General features: G+C 35.1%; 1 protein-coding gene across 1 annotated transcript; it reads right to left on the bottom strand.

Moving 5' to 3' along the window:
• Positions 1–19886: 19886 nt before the first annotated feature.
• LOC136231342 (anthocyanidin 3-O-glucosyltransferase 5-like) lies at positions 19887–21744 on the bottom strand. The gene is made up of 2 exons (XM_066020692.1): positions 20628–21744; positions 19887–20442 (listed from the first exon to the last, which is right to left on the bottom strand). The coding sequence occupies exons 1-2, from the start codon at positions 21697–21699 to the stop codon at positions 20069–20071; spliced, it is 1446 nt and encodes a 481-aa protein (XP_065876764.1). The 5' UTR covers positions 21700–21744; the 3' UTR covers positions 19887–20068.
• Between the last annotated feature and the right edge of the window lie 245 nt (positions 21745–21989).

Raw genomic sequence — 21989 nt, 5'->3', positions numbered from 1 at the left:
ATCCTCCGACCTGCTCATTAAGGGCGGATAACATAGTAATCGTTTTATACCCTCAAATGCATCTTGACAATCCGACGTCCATTCAAAGGACTTAGATTTTTTGATGGCATTGTAGAAAGGTAGACATCTTCTAGCTGAGCATGATATGAATCGCCCTAATGCCACCAATCGCCCATTCAGTCTCTGTACTTCTCTTACGTTCCTCGGTGTTTTCATCTCCATCACTGCTTTAACCTTCTCAGGATTCGCCTCAACTCCTTTGCCGCTAACAATGAAACCCAGGAATTTTCCTGCCCTTGCTCCGAACGTGCATTTTTCTGGGTTCAACCTGAGGCCATATTTGATCAGCACTTCCAGGATTTCTTTGATATCCTGCGGGTGGTCTTGCATCTTCTTGCTTTTAATGATCATGTCATCTACGTAGATCGAGAAGTTCTCGCCTGACTTGTCTGAAAATATCTTGTTCATCATCCTCTGGTATGTTGCTCCCGCGTTTTTCAATCCAAAGGGCATCACCTTGAAGCAATAAGTCGCCTGATGAGTTATGAATGATGTTTTGATTTCATCCGCCTTCTCCATGGGTATCTAGTGGTAACTGGATTTCACGTCGGTGAACGATAAAGCCTCAAATCCTGCAGTTCCATCTACCAATATATCAATGTTAGACAGCGGATACATATCCTTCGGACAAGCTTTATTCAGATCCTTGAAGTCGACACACATTCTGTACGTTCCATTTGGCTTTTTGACTAGCACCACATTGGCTATCCACTCCGGATAGGTGACTTCTCGAATTGCATCCGAATTTAGCAAATCCGCCACAGCTTTTTCAATCGCCTTCTATCGCTCTGGAGCGTGTCCTCTCTTTTTCTGTTGCACTGGGGTTGCACCTTTGCCCACATTCAAATGATGGGTTGCTATGTCTGGGCTTATTCCTTTCAGCACTTCATTCGGAGCGGCGAATGCCGACTCGCATTGGATCAACACCTCGGTAATGGCTTTCTTCGTTTCTTCTTGGAGTCCAGCCGCTATTCGCACGTTCTTGTCATTTGAGATGGCGAATAGTTCCGTTTCCCCCAATGCTTCCGCCGGCGGCTTCTCATCGACTTTATCCTCTTCATCTGGTTTTGGTTCAAGAGACAATGTATAGGCCTGTTGAGATACAAGTTGATCACCTTCAACTATGACTCGCCCTTGGTGCGTTGGCAAATGCAATGTCAAATGCTTCATTGAGATGAGCGATTCCGTTTCTGATAGGAACGGACGCCCCAGAATTATGTTGTAGGCCAATGGGATATCAATAATTGCGAATTCTAGATCACCTCGCCATTTTAGATTCTTATCACCCATTTCTACCTCCAGCACCACCTGTCCACTTGTTTGAGACGATTGACCTCCAAAACCAGTTACATCCATGAATGTATGTTCCACTCGCTCGTCATTAATTCCCAACTTGTTGAATGTAGTCCGAGTAATAACATTATAAGAACTGCCAGTATCAATAAGGACCCGCTTGACGTCCCATCCTTCTACAGCCATCGTAATCACCAAAGCATCCGCATGTGGCTCCGTGATTCGGGCAAATGAGTAATTGAGGGCATCCCCCCTATGTGTGTTGCTTTTTCGCTGTTCATGGCGAGCCCTTTTTGTTGGAGGCTCATAGATCCCGCCTGCTATCACGTTTATCACCCCTTTTTTCTGCTTCTTTTCTGGCCTTGCATCCACCTCATACGGGAGCGTTGCTTTCTCGTCACTCGTCACTTTTCTTACGAATTGACTCAGTTTGCCCCTTTCGATCAGCCTTTCAATCTCCTTTTTCAATTCATAGCAATCGTTCGTGTCATGGCCGTTCAATCTGTGGAACCTGCAATATTTGTTAGGATATTGCCCCAAACTAGTTCTGCCTTTCGCCTCGGGGAACCGCACATCCTTCTTCAGGGGGTTCTTTTCGATCCAAAGTAATACCTCCTGGCGAGTCGTATTCAATGGTGTTTGATATCCTCCCCCTTGAAAGGAGCGTTCGCCTCTGCGAACAAAATTACCCTTGGGCTGGGCTTGGCACCGATTGTCCGAAGTGGATCTAGCAGCATCTCTTTCTCGCCGGGTTTGAGCTCTATGTTCTCTGTTGACATCGTCCACTTCCATGAATTCCTTTGCTATCTTCATGAGTTCGGCCACTGTGCGCGGCTTGTTGTGGATGATTTCCTCCCGCATGCTCCAATCTGTGGTTCCATCCGCCATGATGTTGCGGATGCTCACGATATCCGGGTTCTGCAACCGCACCAGAATATCGTTGAATGCGACAACAAATTCCCTTAGGGAATTATAGTTCCTCTGTTTGATCTCCTTCAGCTGCCTATCCGTCACATCCGCTGCTTTACAGCCTACGAACTTTGCACAGAAATCACGACTGTATTGGTTCCAGTTGTGAATAGATTCAGCAGGTAAAGACCGAAACCAATTGGATGCCGCTCCACCTAAAGTGGTCGAGAATAATCTGCAAATTATGCTTTCACTCGCTCCTGCAACATCCATTAATTCTCTGTAGTTCCTGACATGAGCCTCAGGATCAGAATTTGGATCCTCATAGTATTTAGGTATCGCCGGCGCCTTTATCCTGTGATCTGGTATAAATTCCCGCAACGACGGAGCAAAAGGCGAATCACTCTGCACCTCTGTTCTCGCCCTAGGCGTTTACCCCATTCGCTCCATCATGTTCTGTAGTTGATCTTCCAACTCAAGATGGGGTACTCGCCGAACCTCCTCCATCCGCTGCTGGTGAACTCTGGGTGGCATCCACCCGCCAATTGGTGTTGAGATTTGTACTCGCCGTGGTTCTAGTCGCCGTCCGGTTATAGGATCAAAGTTTCAAGTGTGCTCCTGCCCAGACGTATTCGCCCCAGACGTCATTAACTCTGAATGCCCGTGAACCAAGGGCTCCGCGTGTTGTAGTGGACGGATTCCCAGCATTCCCGATGTCGGTTGGGATGTTTGCCAGGTTGGATGGACCGTCACACTAGGATCGTGATACGAGTAATTGCTTGGGTGGCTGCATGGGTTTATGCGGCTACTCTGACCTGTCTGATTTAGCTCTCGAGATGGCTGCGGAAGCGCAGATATGGCGACATTTGTCGATGGTTGTGTGGAGATGACAACAGGTTGTTGAGGAGCAGCCGCCGCGGCGGTATTGTGATCAGCGATTGCAGTTAACAAACTAATCATTCGATCCCCCGCCGCTTGGCTCATATTTGAAGCCAAGACTTGTCCTGCCATTTGCACGAAATCGCTATTGGAAATCTCCATCTCATTTTGCACTTGGACTTCCAATAAGGGACTCAATTGTACCGAAGGGCTCGACGAGCTTGGCACCACAGGTTGCGCACTCGCAGGCTGCGAATTCGCAATCCGTGGACCCATTGAGTTCATACTAGTTGACCTGGTTGTAATGCCGGTCGTTCGTGATGGTTCTGACATGTTCTTTGTGTACCTTTAACCAAATGTTGGTAAAAAAGGTCCACCTTCACCGCACCAATAATAACTTGCTGGATCCGATTAGATGATCTCCACCGTAGTTACCTACAAAACAGAACCGGAGACAAGATCTCCGGGAAAACTCTCCGACGATCAAGTCAGTTTTTGTAGGAGGGTTGGTAAATTGACAATAGTATTGTGGGAAAAAAAATATGAACGTACCTCTCCCCCTTGGCCTTATGGCTTTTTATAAGTGCTCTTAAGTAACCGCCGAGGGCGGTTACTCCTTCCAGGCCACGTTCCGAGGGCGGTTACTCCTTTTTAGGCCATGCCCCTTTCGTGGCTTTCGTGGCAACAAACGTGGTATTGTTTGTTCTGAGTGGGAGTTTTGATGCTCCATTTAGGAATTCGGGGCGGTTACTCACTTCACCCGCTTCCTCTATTCGGGTCCCATCCGATCTTAGACCATGGGTCTAAGTATGGGCTGGGCCCGTGTAATGAATTCGACCCGGTTTGGCTTCGCGGGTCATCAATCTTATTCATCCCTCTTTCTCTTTGATCTTGTGTTGGTTTATTAGAGGCAATCTATTTTGGTTGCATCTCATAAGGGTTGATTCTAACTTAATCTCACCGTGTTCACGAAAGAAGGAAAAACAATCAAAAGGGAGAAATTCGTTTTTCTTCGCCTACATCAGGGCAGTTCACTATTTCGAGTATTTCCGGAGATTGAACCGTCGGATCGTCGCGATTTTTGGACAGTAGCTTCTAGACATATTCTTCCACGTTTCCACCGAAGGGATTGTCGTTCGGAGGTCTGGAAGGTCTTCGGATAGGGGAAGATTGGTAAACAGTTTACATCTCCTTTGAAGTTGTGGGCACTTCGTTTGCAACGGTAGATTGATCATCGAAAGGTATTTCTTCTTATCCCTCTTTATATGAAATAACGATTAACGGGTCCTATGGTTAAAAGGAATTAGGCTAAAATTTTTATATTTCCGCTGCTATACCTTAGCCTTAATTTCCTTCAGAGGGAAGGCGGCTGGGATTGGGAGATGCTTCATGGTTTGATTCCGAGCTCTACTTTGTTTCATCTGGCATCAATGGTCGTTTTTCCTAGCGACGAGCAGTAAGATTCCTGGACGTGGCGGCTCACTAGTTCAGGTATGTTTAGCGTCAAATCTGCATTTAGTTTAACCCAAGTCCAGGGGAGGGATTTGATGCAAACTAAGGGATAAGTGTACCCCGTCGTTATCAAGTAATAAATTTCTGGAAAAGTCCAGGTTATCGTCCACAGGATTTATTTCTGCAAGTATCGAGTTACTTGGTTTCAGGTGTTATCTAGGCTTGGGGGGGTTTGAGTTGGTTTTTCTTAAGTTAATCTACTCCTAGGTTGAATTATACTACTCCTAGCTAAGTTATCTGATTCTAACTAGGTTATTCTACGTCTAATTAAGTTAAACTACTCCTAATTAAGTTAAACTACTCCTAAGTGATCTTTTACCAATGCAATTATCCGAAGGAACGTGAAGGGATACGATGATAATGAAAATAGATTGTTTAAGCAATTGAATTAAAATCTAAGTCACTTGTGTCCGAGGCGATTAACCCGACCTATCCTCCTAAAGTCCCTAGTTCGTGATTCCCTTGTAAGGCCGAAACTAGCTCTAAGGCTCAGCAATTTGGGCTTAATCTTCTATAGGGTCGTCAATCCTATAGGCACTGACTAGGTCAGATTCAGCTCGCAATATGTGGCAACTTAATTTTGGGATTATCGAATGAGTTAAACCAATCAGACAAAGCGTAAGACAAAGATTAAAGCATTAAAACAATTGAAGGAACAAAACTATAATATATATCAAAGATGAAAAGTATTGTCACGAAGTTACAATGAGCCTAGGATTCATAACATGTATCAGAGGCTAGACAGAATGTAAAAGAAGAAAAATCCCTTTCAGGGAACCTGTCTACCAATGCAGGCGTCTTCCTAGGACTTAAGGATGGAGCTTGAGCAATCCTCGGTGAGCGGAGCTTCGGAAGTGTCTTCAATGGAGGTTTGAAGGATATGGAGGAGGTGGAGAGGATTTCTCAAGATGAAAAGCTAAGAAAATTACAAAAGATAAAAGATGCTAATTTACATTGGAAAAATCCTATTTATAGGCGTGGCTCGGGCCCTTTTTTTGACCTATTTTGTGTCCTTATGCAGGTAGGAAGTCGTGGGGTCCATCGTGGCATCGTGGGGGCGGAATTGGTCTTTTTGACCAATTCCCGCAGGTCTGCTCAGCGAGCAGGCACTGCTCGCGGCGAGCAGGCATAGCCTGCTCGGCGAGCAGGCCTCTGAGGGCCAGTTCGTTGAGCAGTCTAGCCCGATGCGCCCCCGTGCGGTTGCCGAACGCCAATCAACGTGTTCTTCGCTCGAATTTATCCCTGCGCATGCACAAAACTCCAGATAACATTAGTCCAAAGGCTAAATTGACCCGCCAATCGCTTATTTTGAGCAAACGATTCGTTTGGTGTGACTTTTGACGGATCAATTAGCTACAAAAGATAACGGAATTATACTATGCATGCTATTTTGGTCGTAATTGCCTAAATTGGTCATAAAATGAGCCTAAACAACGAAAAGTAAATAAAACATTTCCAATTCCTAACTAACTCACACAAAAGCATTTAAATGCGAGAAATGCTCGCTTATTAACTAAATAACGCTAAAACCTGTCCTAAAACCGTACCCAAAGATAGGGGTTTTTGACCCCTATCAGCGGCTCACTAGTTCAGGTATGTTTAGCGTCAAATCTGCATTTAGTTTAACCCAAGTCCAGGGGAGGGATTTGATGCAAACTAAGAATTGGAAGATGATTTGGAAATTGCAAATCCCGGAGAGATTGAAATACTTTATTTGGTTACTGATGTATGAAGCTGTTTTGGTTAATGCAGTTCGGATGGTGAGACATCTGAGCGAGTCTGATGTGTGCTTAGCGTGTGGTTCGTCGGAGTCATTATTGCACGTTTTAAGGGTCTGCAGTGAGGTTGTGGGGCTTTGGTGGATCTTGATACCTGCTGCGGATTGGATTGAGTTTTTTCGCGCTGATCTTAGTTCTTGGTTGTTAGCTGGTCTCAGTAAAAAGGGGAATTTGTGTGGCATGGGCTGGAGTACCGTGTTTGTCTACACCATCTGGTGGATGTGGCGGTGGAGATGCTCGGCGGTGTTCGATCCGGATATTGCTGTTTTTCGAAATAAGCTGGAATTTGTATATGGTAAAGCTGGGGAATGTCAGAAAGCCTTTTTAGATGAGCAGCGCATGAGAAATAGAAGTAGAAGGACTGTCATGGTTGGTTGGAAGCCCCCGTCGAAGGGCTGGATCAAGGTGAATAGTGATGGCGCTTGTAAGGGAGCCCCGGGTCCGGCGGCTGTAGGGGGCGTTGCTCGAAATGACGATGGAGTTTGGGTAGGAGGGTTCGCCGTTAACTTAGGTATTTGTAGTGCTGTGCTTGCGGAGCTATGGGGTCTGTACTTCGGGTTGAAGTTTGCTTGGGATAGACATTTCCGTAGAGTTGTATTCGAAATGGACTCGTTTGTGGTTGTGGATTTTGTGAAGAATGGTAAGGATCATAGGCATAGGTTCTTTTGGCTGATTGATGAGTGTCAAAGATTGTTAAGACAAGATTGGGAAGAGGTTAGGTTGGTTCATGTTTTCCGCGAAGGTAACCGTGCCGCGGACTGGATGGCGAATTACGCAGGAAGTTTACCCATGGGTCTTCAAGAGTGTGAGGTGCCCCCTGCAGGAATCCTGGATATCTTATTTTCTGATATTTGTGGTACTTGTCTTCTTAGGATGACTAGTATCACTTAGCTTGTTCTTTGTTGTGCTCCGGGGTTTCGTCCCCTCCATTAAGATAAAAAAAAATTATAATTATAAAATTAATAACATATGACTAAAATTGATTTTGATTGAAAATATTTGGATTAAATTTGCATATTTTTGTATGTTATATCTAAATATGCATTTTTTTTAACGTTAGGACTAAATTAGCCCTTTATCTCTAATAGTTAATAATGTTTAGTTAATGGTCAATTTCATCCATTAATCTTTTTATTATTGATTGGATTTTTCTTCCTTTTCAAGTTGTAATCTTCTATTTAAGGAGGGAGAAGGAAGATTGTCTTCCTTTTTCCTCCTTACACCGTTCTGTTGTTTTATTTTTCTTCTTCTTTGTTCAATAAATTATAGTTGAATTCCATATATTTCACCAAATCTCTTATTCCGCTTGAATTGCATCTGTTGTTTATTATCTTTTCATTGGCAACTTTTTTCTGTTTTAGCAAGAGCAGAAATGGTAGATCTTATACGTAGATCACTACATCTACGTGATTGCAAAATAAAGGACTTAGATCCGAAGATTCAGAAGAGTTTAAATGCTGAAGATAGGATTACAGGTGTTTTTCTGCAAATTTGGTGTTTGAAGAAATATATATTTCATCTATTATTTGTTTTATTTGTACCTTTAATGGTTTATTTTGCTCGTTGTAGTCGTTTTTTTACCTTTATGGATTTTGTAATAGGCATAGCCTGTTCTTATGTAAGGTTTTATTCCTTACTTTTCTTGTTGTACTTGATGTTTTTGTATCTATAATATGATGTGTGCTTTTTTACCAAAAAAAAAAAAATTAATGTTTAGTTTTTTAAAAAAAAAATTTCAATAGACTAAAGTTTTTAAACTAATTCTGAAAATTAATCTTGTAGCTTTTGATAAATTAAACCGTTCAGCACAGTGCTAGTTGGAGATTTTGTTTAAATAATATATAAAAGAGAAAATTACACAGAAATTCATATTTCAAAAAATATTTACAACTATGTCAAATCATAATTTTATATTATATCAAACTAATAAAATCAGTACTTTTAATATATTTTAAGGATTAGAATTTCTAAATTAGAAATCTAAAATATATTTTTTAGAATTTATGATTTATGAATTTGAGTCTATAATTTTTAAATTATGGTGTAAAATCATAATATATAAAAAATAACAACATATTAAAAATTAAATTTGGTGATATAACTTAGTTGTAATTTTATATTTAATTATGATATTTATATATTTGATCCTATATAAAAAGACTAACAGGGCCTCAAATAGTTATTGGAAATATAAAGCCTCACAAATTGTGAGGCCTGGGCACAGGCCCAGGGAAACTCTCCTAGAGCTGATTCTGAATATAAACCATGTTTTCTAATATTTAATATGTATAAATAATACATTAATCCACTAAATATAAAAATAAATAAATAAAATATTTAAATGTAACAATAAATTTATATAATAATTTATAAATTATCCCTATAAAAACCCATCAAATATTCAATAATAATAAATACTATTAGAAAATGTTAGATTTAGAATTTTTTTTTTTTTTTTGAAGAAATTACATATAAAATCAGTTTTTAATTTTTAACAATTATGAAAATCATTTTATGTATTTTATTATTATATGATTTTAAATCTTAAAATATAAGATATCATAACTTTATTTTTGTTTTTATCAAATTTTCAGTTAATCAGTTGTAGAAAAAAAAACAGATTTAAAAATAACCACCAAATTTAATATTTAAATAAATTTATTTAATAGTTTGAGACACTTGTAAATAATTAGTTAATCTTAGCTATCGTGTAATTTTTTTTTTTCAAATTAACAGATTATATAAATATATATTTTTTATTTGTTTAAGAAATTTACTTGGGAATATGATTGGATCGAGAGAGAGGTCCCGATGATGTAAGCAGTATTATCTAGCAAAAGTAGATCATGCCCGAATTTTCCACTCTAAAGATTCAGATAGTGTTTCTGAAAAAATGATTGGAAAACAAACTAAAAAAGAGAGGCATTTTTATAATTTTAATTATGGGTGTTGCTATTTACCGTCCCTTGTTTGCTTTTACCGTCCATATTTAGACAATTTTACCCATTTAATAAAACAAAATTTGAATTTTAAAAAACAAACGCAAATTTTGGCCTAGGCGGGTGTTTCACCCGCTCATCCAATGGCGTAAGCGGATGTAGAATCCGCCCAAGCCATTGGAGGGGCAGGTGTTTCACCCGTCCGGGCCATTGGATGGGCGGGTGTTTCACCCTCCCAAACCATTGGCTGGGCGGGTCAGCCACCCGCTTCGGCCAAAATTGGGCATAGGCACAAATTTAATATTTTTAGTGACGGAAAATGTTAAATCGTTAAATTTTTTATGACGAAAAATATAAAATTCTCTAATTTTTTATGACGAAAAAATATAAAATCGTCACGGAAAATATGCATTATGTTCATAATTTTTTTGAAAAAAAATGTAAATTTTAATGTTTCCGACTCATAATCATCTATTTTTGGGGTTCGGATTGTCACATATCAATTATTTTCATAATTTTAATTATTATTGTCCGGGTTCGTGATTTTGGAGAGAGAATTTATAGTTTTTTTTATCAAAATTGTGAAAAATAGCAAAAAAGTCCAAATGAGAGCGGTAAGCAGGCAAAAGGGGCGATAAATAGTAATCCACTTTTAATTTTGTGGAGGAGGAGTTTTTTATTATTATTATTTTTCAGCACTTTTCTTGACTTCTTTTTAAAGAAGTCACCGAGGAAAAGTTTCGGTCTGCCGGGTGGCCTGGCCGTTTTTCAACGGTCAGTCCACCATCGAGTAATCTGATGGGGCCATCTTTTAGAAATTCATGCCTAAAGAGAGAGTCCATTTTTAGGAAATTGAGGGAGAATATGTTTAAAGAGATAAAATTAGGGTTATGGAAGCACTCCAATTAGGGTTTACTATGATGCATTGGTGCTCATGCCATTATTGTGGTTTAAAATTTGTTGCAATGTTACTGTAAATTTTGATAATGTTATGTTTTTTTTATGTCATTTTATTGTACATGTTTATGTATGCATATTTTAGGCAAATAACAAAATATATCACTTCACATTTTCCTGAAACTGCAAAGGTAAATACTACTTCAGTACATGAATTTACTTTGGAGTTTGCGAAAACTGTGAAGAAAAACTCATTCTGCGAAATAGTATTTCTCTTCGCAGGTTTCGTGTAGTTTGCGAAAATGCGAAGTAAAATCATATGTGGAAAGTATTATCCAGGGAAAAACGTATAAAATACTAAAAAACGGAGTGTCAAGTTTGCAAGAAGAAATATTTTTACGTATATATGAGTCAATAATTAAAAATGAAGTGCCAAATTTGGAAACTAAGAAAGAAAGATAGAAGGAAGAGTAAGCAATTTCTATGTTGTTATATATATATATATATATATATATATATATATATATGATATTTTGAAAAAATCATAAATAAATAGTTTATATATGTAATGTGTTGGATAATAAGTTTAAATATGTAAATTTACTTTTTCATTTAATCTAGTTTTGTAGGTCTTGTTTCATATTTGTTAATTCATTTCTGGTTTACATGACTTCAGGCGGATAAAGCAGCTATAAAAGCTATTCTTTTCAATCGAGTAGGTGATTTTGGATTAGCTCATGAGATTTCGAGTCGTTTTACTCTTTTTCAAACAGTAGACTTTTCAACCATTTTTGCTCGTGCTAGTGCCCCTGAAATTCTTGGATTTCTTGAATTTTTCCATTTGCATACGATAAACATTCAAAGCGAAATTCCAACAGTTATTTTATTCCATTTGTACTTGACTTAACATATAAGTTGTTACACCTCTAAAATTAGAGGTAGGAAGGTTTATATTGGAACTCATCCTCTACAAAAATAAAAATAAAAAACATATAAAGTTTGAAGTTTTGTGGAAGAATTTGTCTTTCACAGATATAGCAAATCCATACCCGCATTTATAAAATTTTAATTTACAAAAATGTCTTCGTAAATCCTGTAAAATCATAAGATAATATTGGTGTTTGGATGTCTTCTATACTTACTTTATTTTGATAAAGTATTTTTTCCACCATTAGAAGATGGAGTGCAAATATAATGGTGAAAACACACAAAATAATGTTTACTTTGTTAAAAACAAAGTAAGCATAATCTCTACTTTGGTGTTTGTATACTTATCCTAATACGATATATATTTTTCAGTTTTTTTTCTATAGTTGTGTAGATCTGTTTGATTCAGCTGTTAGCTAATAGTTGTTGCTGTTAACTATTTGCGGTTGCAGTAAACTGTTTGCTGTTATTGTTAGTTGTTTATTATTAACTGTTTAATTATTAGCGTTTGTAAAATTATATTGAACTGTTGTTGTTAGTATTTAAAATGTCTAATATGAACATGTTTTAAATTAATTAACAAATAAATTATAAAATAAAAAATGTGTTACACAAATTAATAAAAAAATAAAAAATTATTGAATGCAATAAAACATTATTCTTTCGATAACCATGTAATAGAAAGGGTTAAGGTGCAAAAATACCCCTAACGTTTTGGGTCAGGAGCAATTTTACCCCTAACGTCTAAAATGGTTCAATTTTGCCCCTAACGTTTATAGCCAAGAGCAATTTTACCCTAACGTTGGTAATTTGGATCAATTTCAGATATTATTATAAAACACATATATTTTTATTCATTATTTTGCAGCAATTTCATATCAATTCATCCTAAAAAAAGAATTTCATGTTTTTTTGTAATTTAATAATAGAATTGGAGATTAATATTTACAAATTCGGTGAATTTTTTGAATTTTTTTTTATCTAATTCATACAAAAGACAATATATTTTTTTATTTTTTTCACATCCCAGCATATGTTTATGATTTGTTACTGATAAAATGACGCATATATGAAGTGTAGATGATAAGATTCATGACCGAGAAGACAGTTTGATGAATTATTTCTGAAATTGATCCAATTTATCAACGTTAGGGGTAAAATTGCTCTTGGCTACAAACGTTAAGGGTAAAATTGCACCATTTTAGACGTTAGGGGTAAAATTGCTCCAGACCCAAAACGTTAGGGGTATTTTTGCACCTTAACCCTAATAGAAATAATGCTAAAGAATAAATATATTTTGTCCAAATAAAAAATGATAATTTTGTCAATAACAAATAATTACAAAATATTTATGCTCTAAAACGCTGCAATTTCCAGAAAAAATGTTAAATGTTACGATTATATATATCTAATCAAACGCTATATTTCCTGCATTTTAGAGTAAAACGCTAAACGCTTAAAATTTGAAACAAACACTCCTAAAGCTAAGAGTGAATGACCAAATACATTTAACATTGCTTTATGGTAATATGATATACATTTTCAGTTTTTTTTTTTTATCATTTTTAAACATTTTTTTTTATCATTTTAAAACAATTTTTTTTTGTAGGTGCTACATTTGTCGGTTTTCTTTAACTTTGTTAAATGTTGAGAATGAAAAATCTTTAAAATGACATGTTCATAAAAATATCAAATTTGGCATATTCAAATCCAATTAATAAGTTATTAAGATGTAGAACAAAAGTCTAAAGTTGCCGAAATTGAATAGTAATTTACATTTATTTTGCTCACATTTAAGCACATAAATTCTGCACGAAGCTCAAGCAAGAGAAAAGCAAAGGCAAGGAAAAAAAGAGAGATGACAGTACCGATGACGAACGAACAAATGTTGCTGCCGAGTTCAATATTGTCTACGATGCTGATATTATCAATCTTGTAACCCAAGAAACTAGTTGGGTGATTGATAGTGGTGCTACTATTCATACCGCGCCTCGAAGGGAATTTTGCTCATCTTACACACAAGGAGATTTTGGTGTTGTAAGGATGGAAAATGACAACTTCTCCAAAGTTGTGGGAAAATGTGACGTTCACCTAGAAGCTGAGAATGACATGAAGTTAGTATTGAAAGATGTCAGGCATGTTCCAGATATGCGCCTGAATATGATCTCCGTAGACAAGCTTGATGAAGAAGGCTTCTGTAATACCTTCCGCAATGGCCAATGGAAGCTCACCAAAGGTTCGATGGTGGTTGCAAGAGGCAGAAAATATTCAAGGCTGTATCTTATACAGACAAAGCTTTCCCAAGAAGCGATCAACGCAGTGGAGAATGAAAACGCAATTGAATTGTGGGATAGACGCCTCGCACACATGCCCGAGAAAGGCATGACAACATTGGCCAAGAAAAATATTCTGACTGGATTGGATAATGTTAATTTAAATAAATGTGCTAACTGTCTGGCCGGAAAACAAAACAGAGTTGCTTTCAAGAGTTCCTCTCCTTCTAGAGTGGAAAATATATTAGATTTGGTACACTCAGATCTATGTGGTCCATTTCTAAAGTCACTTGGTGGTGCTCATTATTTTGTGACTTTTATAGATGACCACTCTAGAAAAACATGGGTATACACTCTAAAATCAAAAGAGCGGAGTATTTTACTGAAATGATGGAATGTCCAATTAATTGTTTCTTTTCTTCTTTGTTCTGCTCTCAATTCCAAAAAGCTTCTTCATCAAAGTTGACGTTTCTGCTAATGACAATTTTTGAAGTCTTCAAGTTTCACAGGCACAATAATAGCATTTTCAATTATTTAAAACAAATAATATAAATTAGATTAAATGGGCCATGATTTATTAATTGCATTAAATGGGTTTCATCAAAAAGAAAAAAAAAATTGCATTAAATGGCTGGTTGATCCAAAAATGAATCAGGGTGTTCTTTCATTTTCTCATAATTTCAATTTGTTAACCAATTAATTTGATTTGAGAGCTTTTGTTGTTTTCTAACAACATTATGTTTGATTTAGCAGTTAGTTGATTTTTTCGTTATTAGTTGCTGGTTAACGGCTTGATAAAATTATGATTATTTATTATTAGTATGTAAAATGTGTAATGTGGATTTTTTTTTTTACAAAATAAAATTATAAGAATAAAAAGTGTAATATAAAAAATAATTAAAATAACTAAATAAAAATAAAAATAATCTTTATTGATGTGGTATTATAGAGATCGAAATAACGTTAATAAATATATGTATTTTATAGAAATATGAATGAAGATTTTATAAAAATCAAATAAATACAAACAGAAATCATAAAAAGTTCTTCACACAAAAAAACCCCGAAAAAGACTATCGTTTCGTAAAACAATTCTAATAATTATTTTTTATATATATAATTTATCTGATATTTGATATGAAACTTATTAGGCACTCTTTAAATGAATCTCAATTAACGTAGTTTTTACATAACTATCGCTTGAACCCAAAAGCGACTTGTGACTCTAAAGTACTTGAAATCAAGATCTCTTGCTACTGTTTTATAAACCTAATCTACCGTTATATTTTTGGTTTGTTCAAAATAAAAATCTAAAAATACCGAAAAGCTAAAACAAGCGCGATATAGACAAAATGAAATGTTTGATTTGGATGATTATAGAAAAAAGGATGATGTCTGAATTGATGGGTATTAATTAGCATTGATCAAGTCGCTGGCTGCTGGAAAGGAAACCGAAACCACTTGCACTTGCAGTGTTAATACGCAAAAAAGGTCAACTGAAGTGACATCAGAAAAAGATCAACAAAAAGTGCACTCTAACTACTAAATTAACGAAATTCCTCGACTTGGACCATAGTAATTTTTTACCTATATGATTTGCCCTTAAAATTTTGAAGGGATAAGTTAAAAAAAAAAAAAAAAAACTCATGCGATTTTACGTTTAAAACGATCTGGTATTTGTAGCATTTTTTGGAGTAAAAATAATTCTACGGCTGACACTGTTAGTAATTTCGGTCATTTTTTGGTTGATTTTGCTTTAAAATGAAAATTTCAAGAATTGAAGTTTTTTAGTATTATATTTACTATAGAACCAAATTTTTTTATTTTTCAAAATCATCATTTTTGGAGTTTTGTCTCTCTAAACATTTAAAAATATAGTATTTTGGTTTAAAAATTTACAAACCATATCTATGGTTTATGCCGTTTAGTTTATTTGTAAAATTAGACATTATTTGTGATTTGTTCGATCAAAAAATACTTTTAGTTTAGTTGATTTGTAAAATTAGACCTTGTTTACATCATAATTTGGAAAGTTAGACTTTTTAACTATTTCAAATTTTGGATCAGGAAATTTTTTTATTGGAAAATAAAATATTTTTCTGTATTTGGCTACAACACCGAAAAATATGAAGAAGTTGTGGATGACTATTGTTTTTAAAAGGGTAAGAAGTAATTGAGTAGAGTTCCAAAGATTAGGAAAATGTTTTACTCTCTTCAAAACGATAAAATATTTTTCTCACTTTCTTCATAAATTTTTCTATTAACATACCTAAAATTTTCGGTTGACTTATTTTTCTAAGCAAACAAAAACCGAAAAATTAGGAATATTTTCCAACAAACAAATGAGTTCTTAATCCTTGTAAAATGTATAACACTTTCGCTATCACAACTAACACACACAATATTTTGCTTTGTTGCAAGTTCACCAAATAAAATTTTCAGTTCTTTCGGAAGGACCTGCATCATTCAAAACAAAACATCCCCCGTTCGAGTGTTTCAGAACTGATTAATCAAATTTTACATCCTAATTATAACAATCATTCTTGAAATATGACATCCAAGTCTATAACCCTTATCGTAAAACCATAGACTATAAACATAAATTTTCTAGCTCTAGATTCTATTTTATTGCCATTATTGACATACATAGGACAACCAGAGACTTTTAAATAGAATAATCACAAAGTTTTTCAAAGTACACGTATTCATGTGTTTTCATGTCGAGGGATACATATGAAAATCGATTCACAAGATAGCAATGTATCAACGGCTTCAGCCTAAAACGCCTTCTCCAAACCAGCATTAGACAACATATTCTGATTTCTCTCGATGATTGTTTCATAAATATATTCAAGAGTATTGTCAGTCGTGAGACATTTGATTTGTCTCCCAATTTGTTTCTCAATCATAGTTTTCACAGTTTGAATATTTCAAACACATCATTCTTATTTGGATGAAAGAAAAACCCATATTTTTTATAGAATAATCATCAATGAAGGTTAACATGTACCTCGTACCGCTAATGGATGATACCTTGATGGACCCCACAAATTAGAAGGAATGCATTCCAAAGGACACTTTGAACTATGGATCTTAGTGCGAAAACTGACCAGATTGTGATTTCTGAAAAAGCAATGCTCGTAAAACTCCAAGTCAACATTCTTTTGACTTCCCAAGTCTATGTGTCATAATTTGAAAGTTTGGTAATCAGATAAACTAGATGAAACATATGTAAAAAGTGAAGAGTACAATAATAACAGGTAAAATCTATTTTTATCGACGAATTTTCTAACCTCTCTAATGCTTTTTTTCTACAAATGTTGAAATGTTATTTTGAATGTTTATAAGGATGCTTCAAATTGAGGAAATTGGTGGAAGGTTGACCATGTGACTCTCTCGTTTTTCCAAAGTCTTATTGTGTGTAATTGAAGTCAAATTCAAATTTATTAAAAATTGCCTTGTATGACGGTCCCTTCTCCTAAACGTGCTTTCAAAACCTTCTATGAAGCTTCTTCTAAACCATCCCTAAACTCACTCTTGAATTAGTACAATATCATAGTCAGCACATGGTCATGGCCATGTAATTAAGAGCAAAGCACGTGTATGAATATCCAATAATTTATGCCTCCTACAATAAACGATATCATCTCTATATCTTAAAAACAATATTATACTTCCAAACGTATTTTTAGAGAAAAATATAAAAATAAATTTTGTGATTCGACAGATTTATAAAGATAATTCACGTGATTTCAAAGTTTGTAAATAGAGTTTACATCTTTTATTGTTTATAAACTCAGTCATCCCTTCCAAAATTATTATCTCGACTATTTATCCAAAAAAATGAGCAATTTGAAACAATTAAAATAATTTATTTTGCAAATTATTCAATATTCAAAATCTAATAACTTTATAAATTAATTAAACTACAAATATTATTTGATCGAAAAATTGACTTGTATATTTTTTAACTGCAAAATTCATAAAATATAGACCATTTTTATAAATTTTTAAATCACGAGTTTCATTATACATGGGGAAAACTTTTATAAAGAATAGATACGGTTCAAATAGATTAATGAATCCGGTGAACTCTAACTTTGTTTACCTACTTTTCACCTCCTGTTTGCCTTTTCATTTTAAAAGACAGAGTTTTAGGTGTTTGGTTAGGCTCTTCCTGTTTGCCTTTTACAATTGAAAAGCAGCATTAAGTGTTTGGTTAGTGACCTCCTGTTTGTCTTTTACACTTGAAAAGCAGCTTTTTACAAAAGCAGAGAATCTCTGCTTTTTGGAAAAGCAGCTTTTTCCAACAGCAAACAGCAAACTGTAACAATAAACAGCAAACAGCAACAGCAAACAGTAGGTAAAACAAACGGGCCCAAAATAATTTAGGCTAAAAATATCATTAAATTTAATTTATTGGTATTTGTATTTTTTTTTATGAAATGTATTTGCATTTCTGCACATTACACTAACGACTCTCTCTAATTATTTTTTATGTTTTATAATCGTTAAACATATCATATCACCTGGAAAATAACTAATTTTGATTTATTTGGAGATTACATAGGCATGTGGTGGCTTAAGTATATTTTATGTTGCGTTGAGCATCCAATAATATAGCCGACGACTTCCAATATTTACCTCAGGGATTAAGGTGCAAAAATACTCCTAACGTTTTGGGTCAGGAACAATTTTACCCCTAATAAAATGGTACAATTTTATCCCTAATGTTTGAAGCCAAGAGCAATTTTACTCCCAACGTTGATAAATTTGGGTCAGTTTGAGAAAAAATTCATCAAATTGTCTTCTCGGTCATGAATCTTGTCATCTACACTTCACACATGCGTTATTTTATCAGTAACAAATCACAAACATATGTTGGGATGTGAAAAAAATAAGAAAAAAATATTAGAAATATACTGTCTTTTGTACGAATTAGACATAAAAAATTCAAAAAAATCACCGAATTTATAAATATTAATCTCCAATTTTATTATTAAATTACAAAAAACATTATATCTTTTTTTAGAACAAATTGATATGTAATTGGTGCAAAATAAAGAAAAGAAAGACTGTATTTTATAATAGTGTCTGAAATTGATCCAATTTATCAACGTTAGGGGTAAAATTGCTCTTGGCTACAACATTAGGGGTAAAATTGCACCATTTTAGATGTTAGGGGTAAAATTGCTCCTGACCCAAAACGTTAGGGGTATTTTTGCACCTTAACCCTTACTCGAGTGGTTGAGCGTTCTTAATTTTTAATTTATTCAAGTTGCCAGCTTGCTTTGTTATACCATCACTATACAACGGCTTAGAGCATCTTCAATAAATGGTGTTTAAAAGAATGCTAGTATTAGATTCGACAACTTTCAGAAAAATGCTTATTATTAAAATGATAGTACAGTAAAGCCTCTATATATGAATACTCTATATAAGAATAACCTCTATTTTGTTATAAAAAAAAAACTTGATCCTAACTTGGTAATAACCTCTATAACCAAACTCTATTTAGTAATAACCTCCCAATTATTATACAAATAGTCCGGTCCCAAATGTATTCCTATATAGAGATTTTACTGTAGTATCAAAAAAGGTTGCCAATTTTTGGTAACATTGTCACACTTTTTTTAATATAAAAAAAAGATTTATTTGATTACTATTGGTGCATTTTTTTATGAGTCTCACTCCTTTTACTATTAGTTGATAATATTTATAATTAAATAAATTATATATAAAGTAATGATTTATGAAGACTATTATGACAACTTTTAAAATTACTTACTATTAAAACATTTTTAACAAAAATTGTCAAAAATGATATGAATAATTAAATTAATAAAATATTACATTTTAATATAATGTGTTAAGTTTTTGCGATCCTCTGCTAAAAATGTTCAAAGTGCACAAATAATTCACTAGATGTTTAATTCTAAGTACCCGAATGCAATATAATACTAGTATATTTTAAATTTCATAAAATATAGTTGTAATTGTTTTATTATATTCATTTAAATAAACTTAATTACTTAATGAATAATCTGAAATTTTATATAACGAATTACTTATACTATATAAAAAAATATTTTAAAATTGTAAATTTATTTACATGAGGTTAGTATATTTTTTATATTTTAAATTTTAAATTTGTTAATAATGAAATATAAAAATAAAAGAATTATTAAAATAAAAATAAAAAGTCAATTAATTTCCGTTTAACATTTATTTTTTATTTTTTTATATATTTTTTGTGATTCTTTTTAGAGTTATTAGATTAGATCAATTCTATTGTTTCTTTTCGCCACTAAACTCAATCTAATATTTTTATCGTTATACTATGTCAAATACCAAGAGATTGAAAAAAAAGTTTTATATATAAAGAGAGAGAGAGAGAGGGGAAATGTGGAGGACGAAGATTTTCGGAAGGGTGGGATGGAATCATAAAATTCTTAATATGTCGAGGAGGGGATATGGGGAATCTAATCCCCATCCATCCAATTTACATCCATATCTATTAATGATTTAAAACATTTAAATGAAGTTGCCATTAAAAAATACATATTAAACATTTTACAAGTTGGTAAAAATGTATTCTATCTTAAGCACCTCTAGCCTTTGCCGTGAGGCAACGCAAACTATATTCACATTCTTCGACGACTTGAGACAGTGAATTATAAGAAGAACCACCTTTCTTTAATGCGTTTTCTCCACTATTTTTCAATTCTTTCACTTTTATCCTCATTGATTCTCCTTCTTCATCCTCCATAATCTTTCTTACCATCATTGCTATCTCCTCTCTTCCGATCACAGACTCTGTTGGCTGCTTCTCTGATCGGACGGCTACCTTCAGATCCTCTGCTAGCAGAGTAGCATTCATTTTTTGCTCAGCATACAATGGCCATGTAATCATGGGCACCCCATTAGTAATGCTTTCAAGAGTTGAGTTCCATCCACAATGTGTTAAAAATCCACCTATTAACAAAAATTTAGAACAATTTTTGGATAATTAGTTATGATAGGATAAATATTGAGGTTTCGCAAATAAGTTTTACAGTGAATTGCGGTAATGAACTCGATCAATAAAAAAGGAAAATACATACTAGTTCAATAGAAAATCGAAAGATATAATAAGATGAAGAAAGTATAAAATTTCTTACCAACCGACGGATGAGCGAGGATCTCACTTTGTGGAGCCCACGTAGGGACCACGAGTCCCACTTCTTGTATTCGGGTCAAAAACCCATTTGGCAAGTATCTTTTTAAAGCCTCAGATTCATCACTTACAGTGAAAAATGACCCGGATGCATCATGGTCCAGTGGTGGTCGAAACACCCAAATAAACCTCTGTTTACTGAGTTCCAAACCCCATGCAAGTTCAATAGTTTGCCGAGTTGACAGAGTCCCGCCACTTCCAAACGAGACATAAATCACTGACTCACTGGGTTGACTCTCCAGCCAATCCATAACATGTTTCCCCTTCCCAACTACCGGTTCAGCCGGTCTAGCCAGCGGTCCAATTGGGTAGATCGGCACCCGAACCACATCTCCTAGCTTTTTCGGATCTCTCAGAGATTCAATAGTTAAACGGTCTAGATCTTCCCACGTGTTCATCAAAATCCCATCAGCCGTCGGTATTTCCCGCGCTAATCGTGTATACTCATCGTAAACACGATCATCCATTTTCAGATACACCTCCATCGTATCTTCGAACCGAACCGGTTTACAACCGGGTAATCGGAGCGGTTTTTTCTGCTTAACATGTTCTTCTTCCACCATTTTCTCCACCGCCGGAGCATATACAGTCAGAGCAAGAAAACGTGCATCGGAAGTAACGAAAACGTATTTCAGCATGCTAAACTCGTCGGCGATCGGAAAAGCTTCAGTTCCGAAAATGTCGACAATTAAAGCCGTCGGCCGGAACTTCATAACGGAGATTGCAGAACGGAGATTCGGCATTGACTCTCGCATTAGGACGATTATTTTTGTGACGATATCGTCGGAAGGTTGAACCAGAGGCGAAATGTCTACAAAAGGAAGTGTCGAAACGGTGAGTTTTGGATACGGTGATTCAAGAAGAGACTTAGCGGTGGAGGGATCAGTGGAGACGACGAAGATAGTTACGGTGAAGTTGTGGTGGGTGATGAGGCGTTTTCCGAGCTCAACGGCGGGGATGAGGTGTCCCATGCCGGCGCTGGCGAGTAAAACGGCATGTGGTCTTGCGTTTTGCATGGCTGAAGAAGGTTTAGTTTTGCGTTAAAAAATTAGCTTGGTTTGCTTGGAGATTGATCAGATATTTATACAGTCTCAACGTGCAATGAGGTATATTTTCCTTTTAAGACCTCAGCACATGGCTTATTTCTTTTTTGGTTCTTCTAATATCATTTTTTTCTTTTCCTGGGCGATAAAGGTTGACTGTTTGAAATATTGCACAGTAGTTGGATATTTTTAATTAATTCCATTTATGTCATTGGATTTCAAATCATAAAAAGAGGGTACAAATGGTTGGATTTGATATCTCC

This window comes from Euphorbia lathyris, chromosome 5 (genome assembly GCF_963576675.1).
Source record: "Euphorbia lathyris chromosome 5, ddEupLath1.1, whole genome shotgun sequence".
Classification (NCBI taxonomy): domain Eukaryota; kingdom Viridiplantae; phylum Streptophyta; class Magnoliopsida; order Malpighiales; family Euphorbiaceae; genus Euphorbia; species Euphorbia lathyris.
Note: the sequence above shows the minus strand (reverse complement) of the source record. Positions and strands in the feature narration are given on the sequence as shown.

Coding starts and splice junctions, on each gene's coding strand:
- LOC136231342 (XM_066020692.1), bottom strand. CDS start 21,699: ATGCAAAACGCAAGACCACATGCCGTTTTACTCGCCAGCGCCGGCATG. Junction 20,443..20,627: donor CCTCGCTCATCCGTCGGTTG/GTAAGAAATTTT, acceptor TTTTGTTAATAG/GTGGATTTTTAACACATTGT.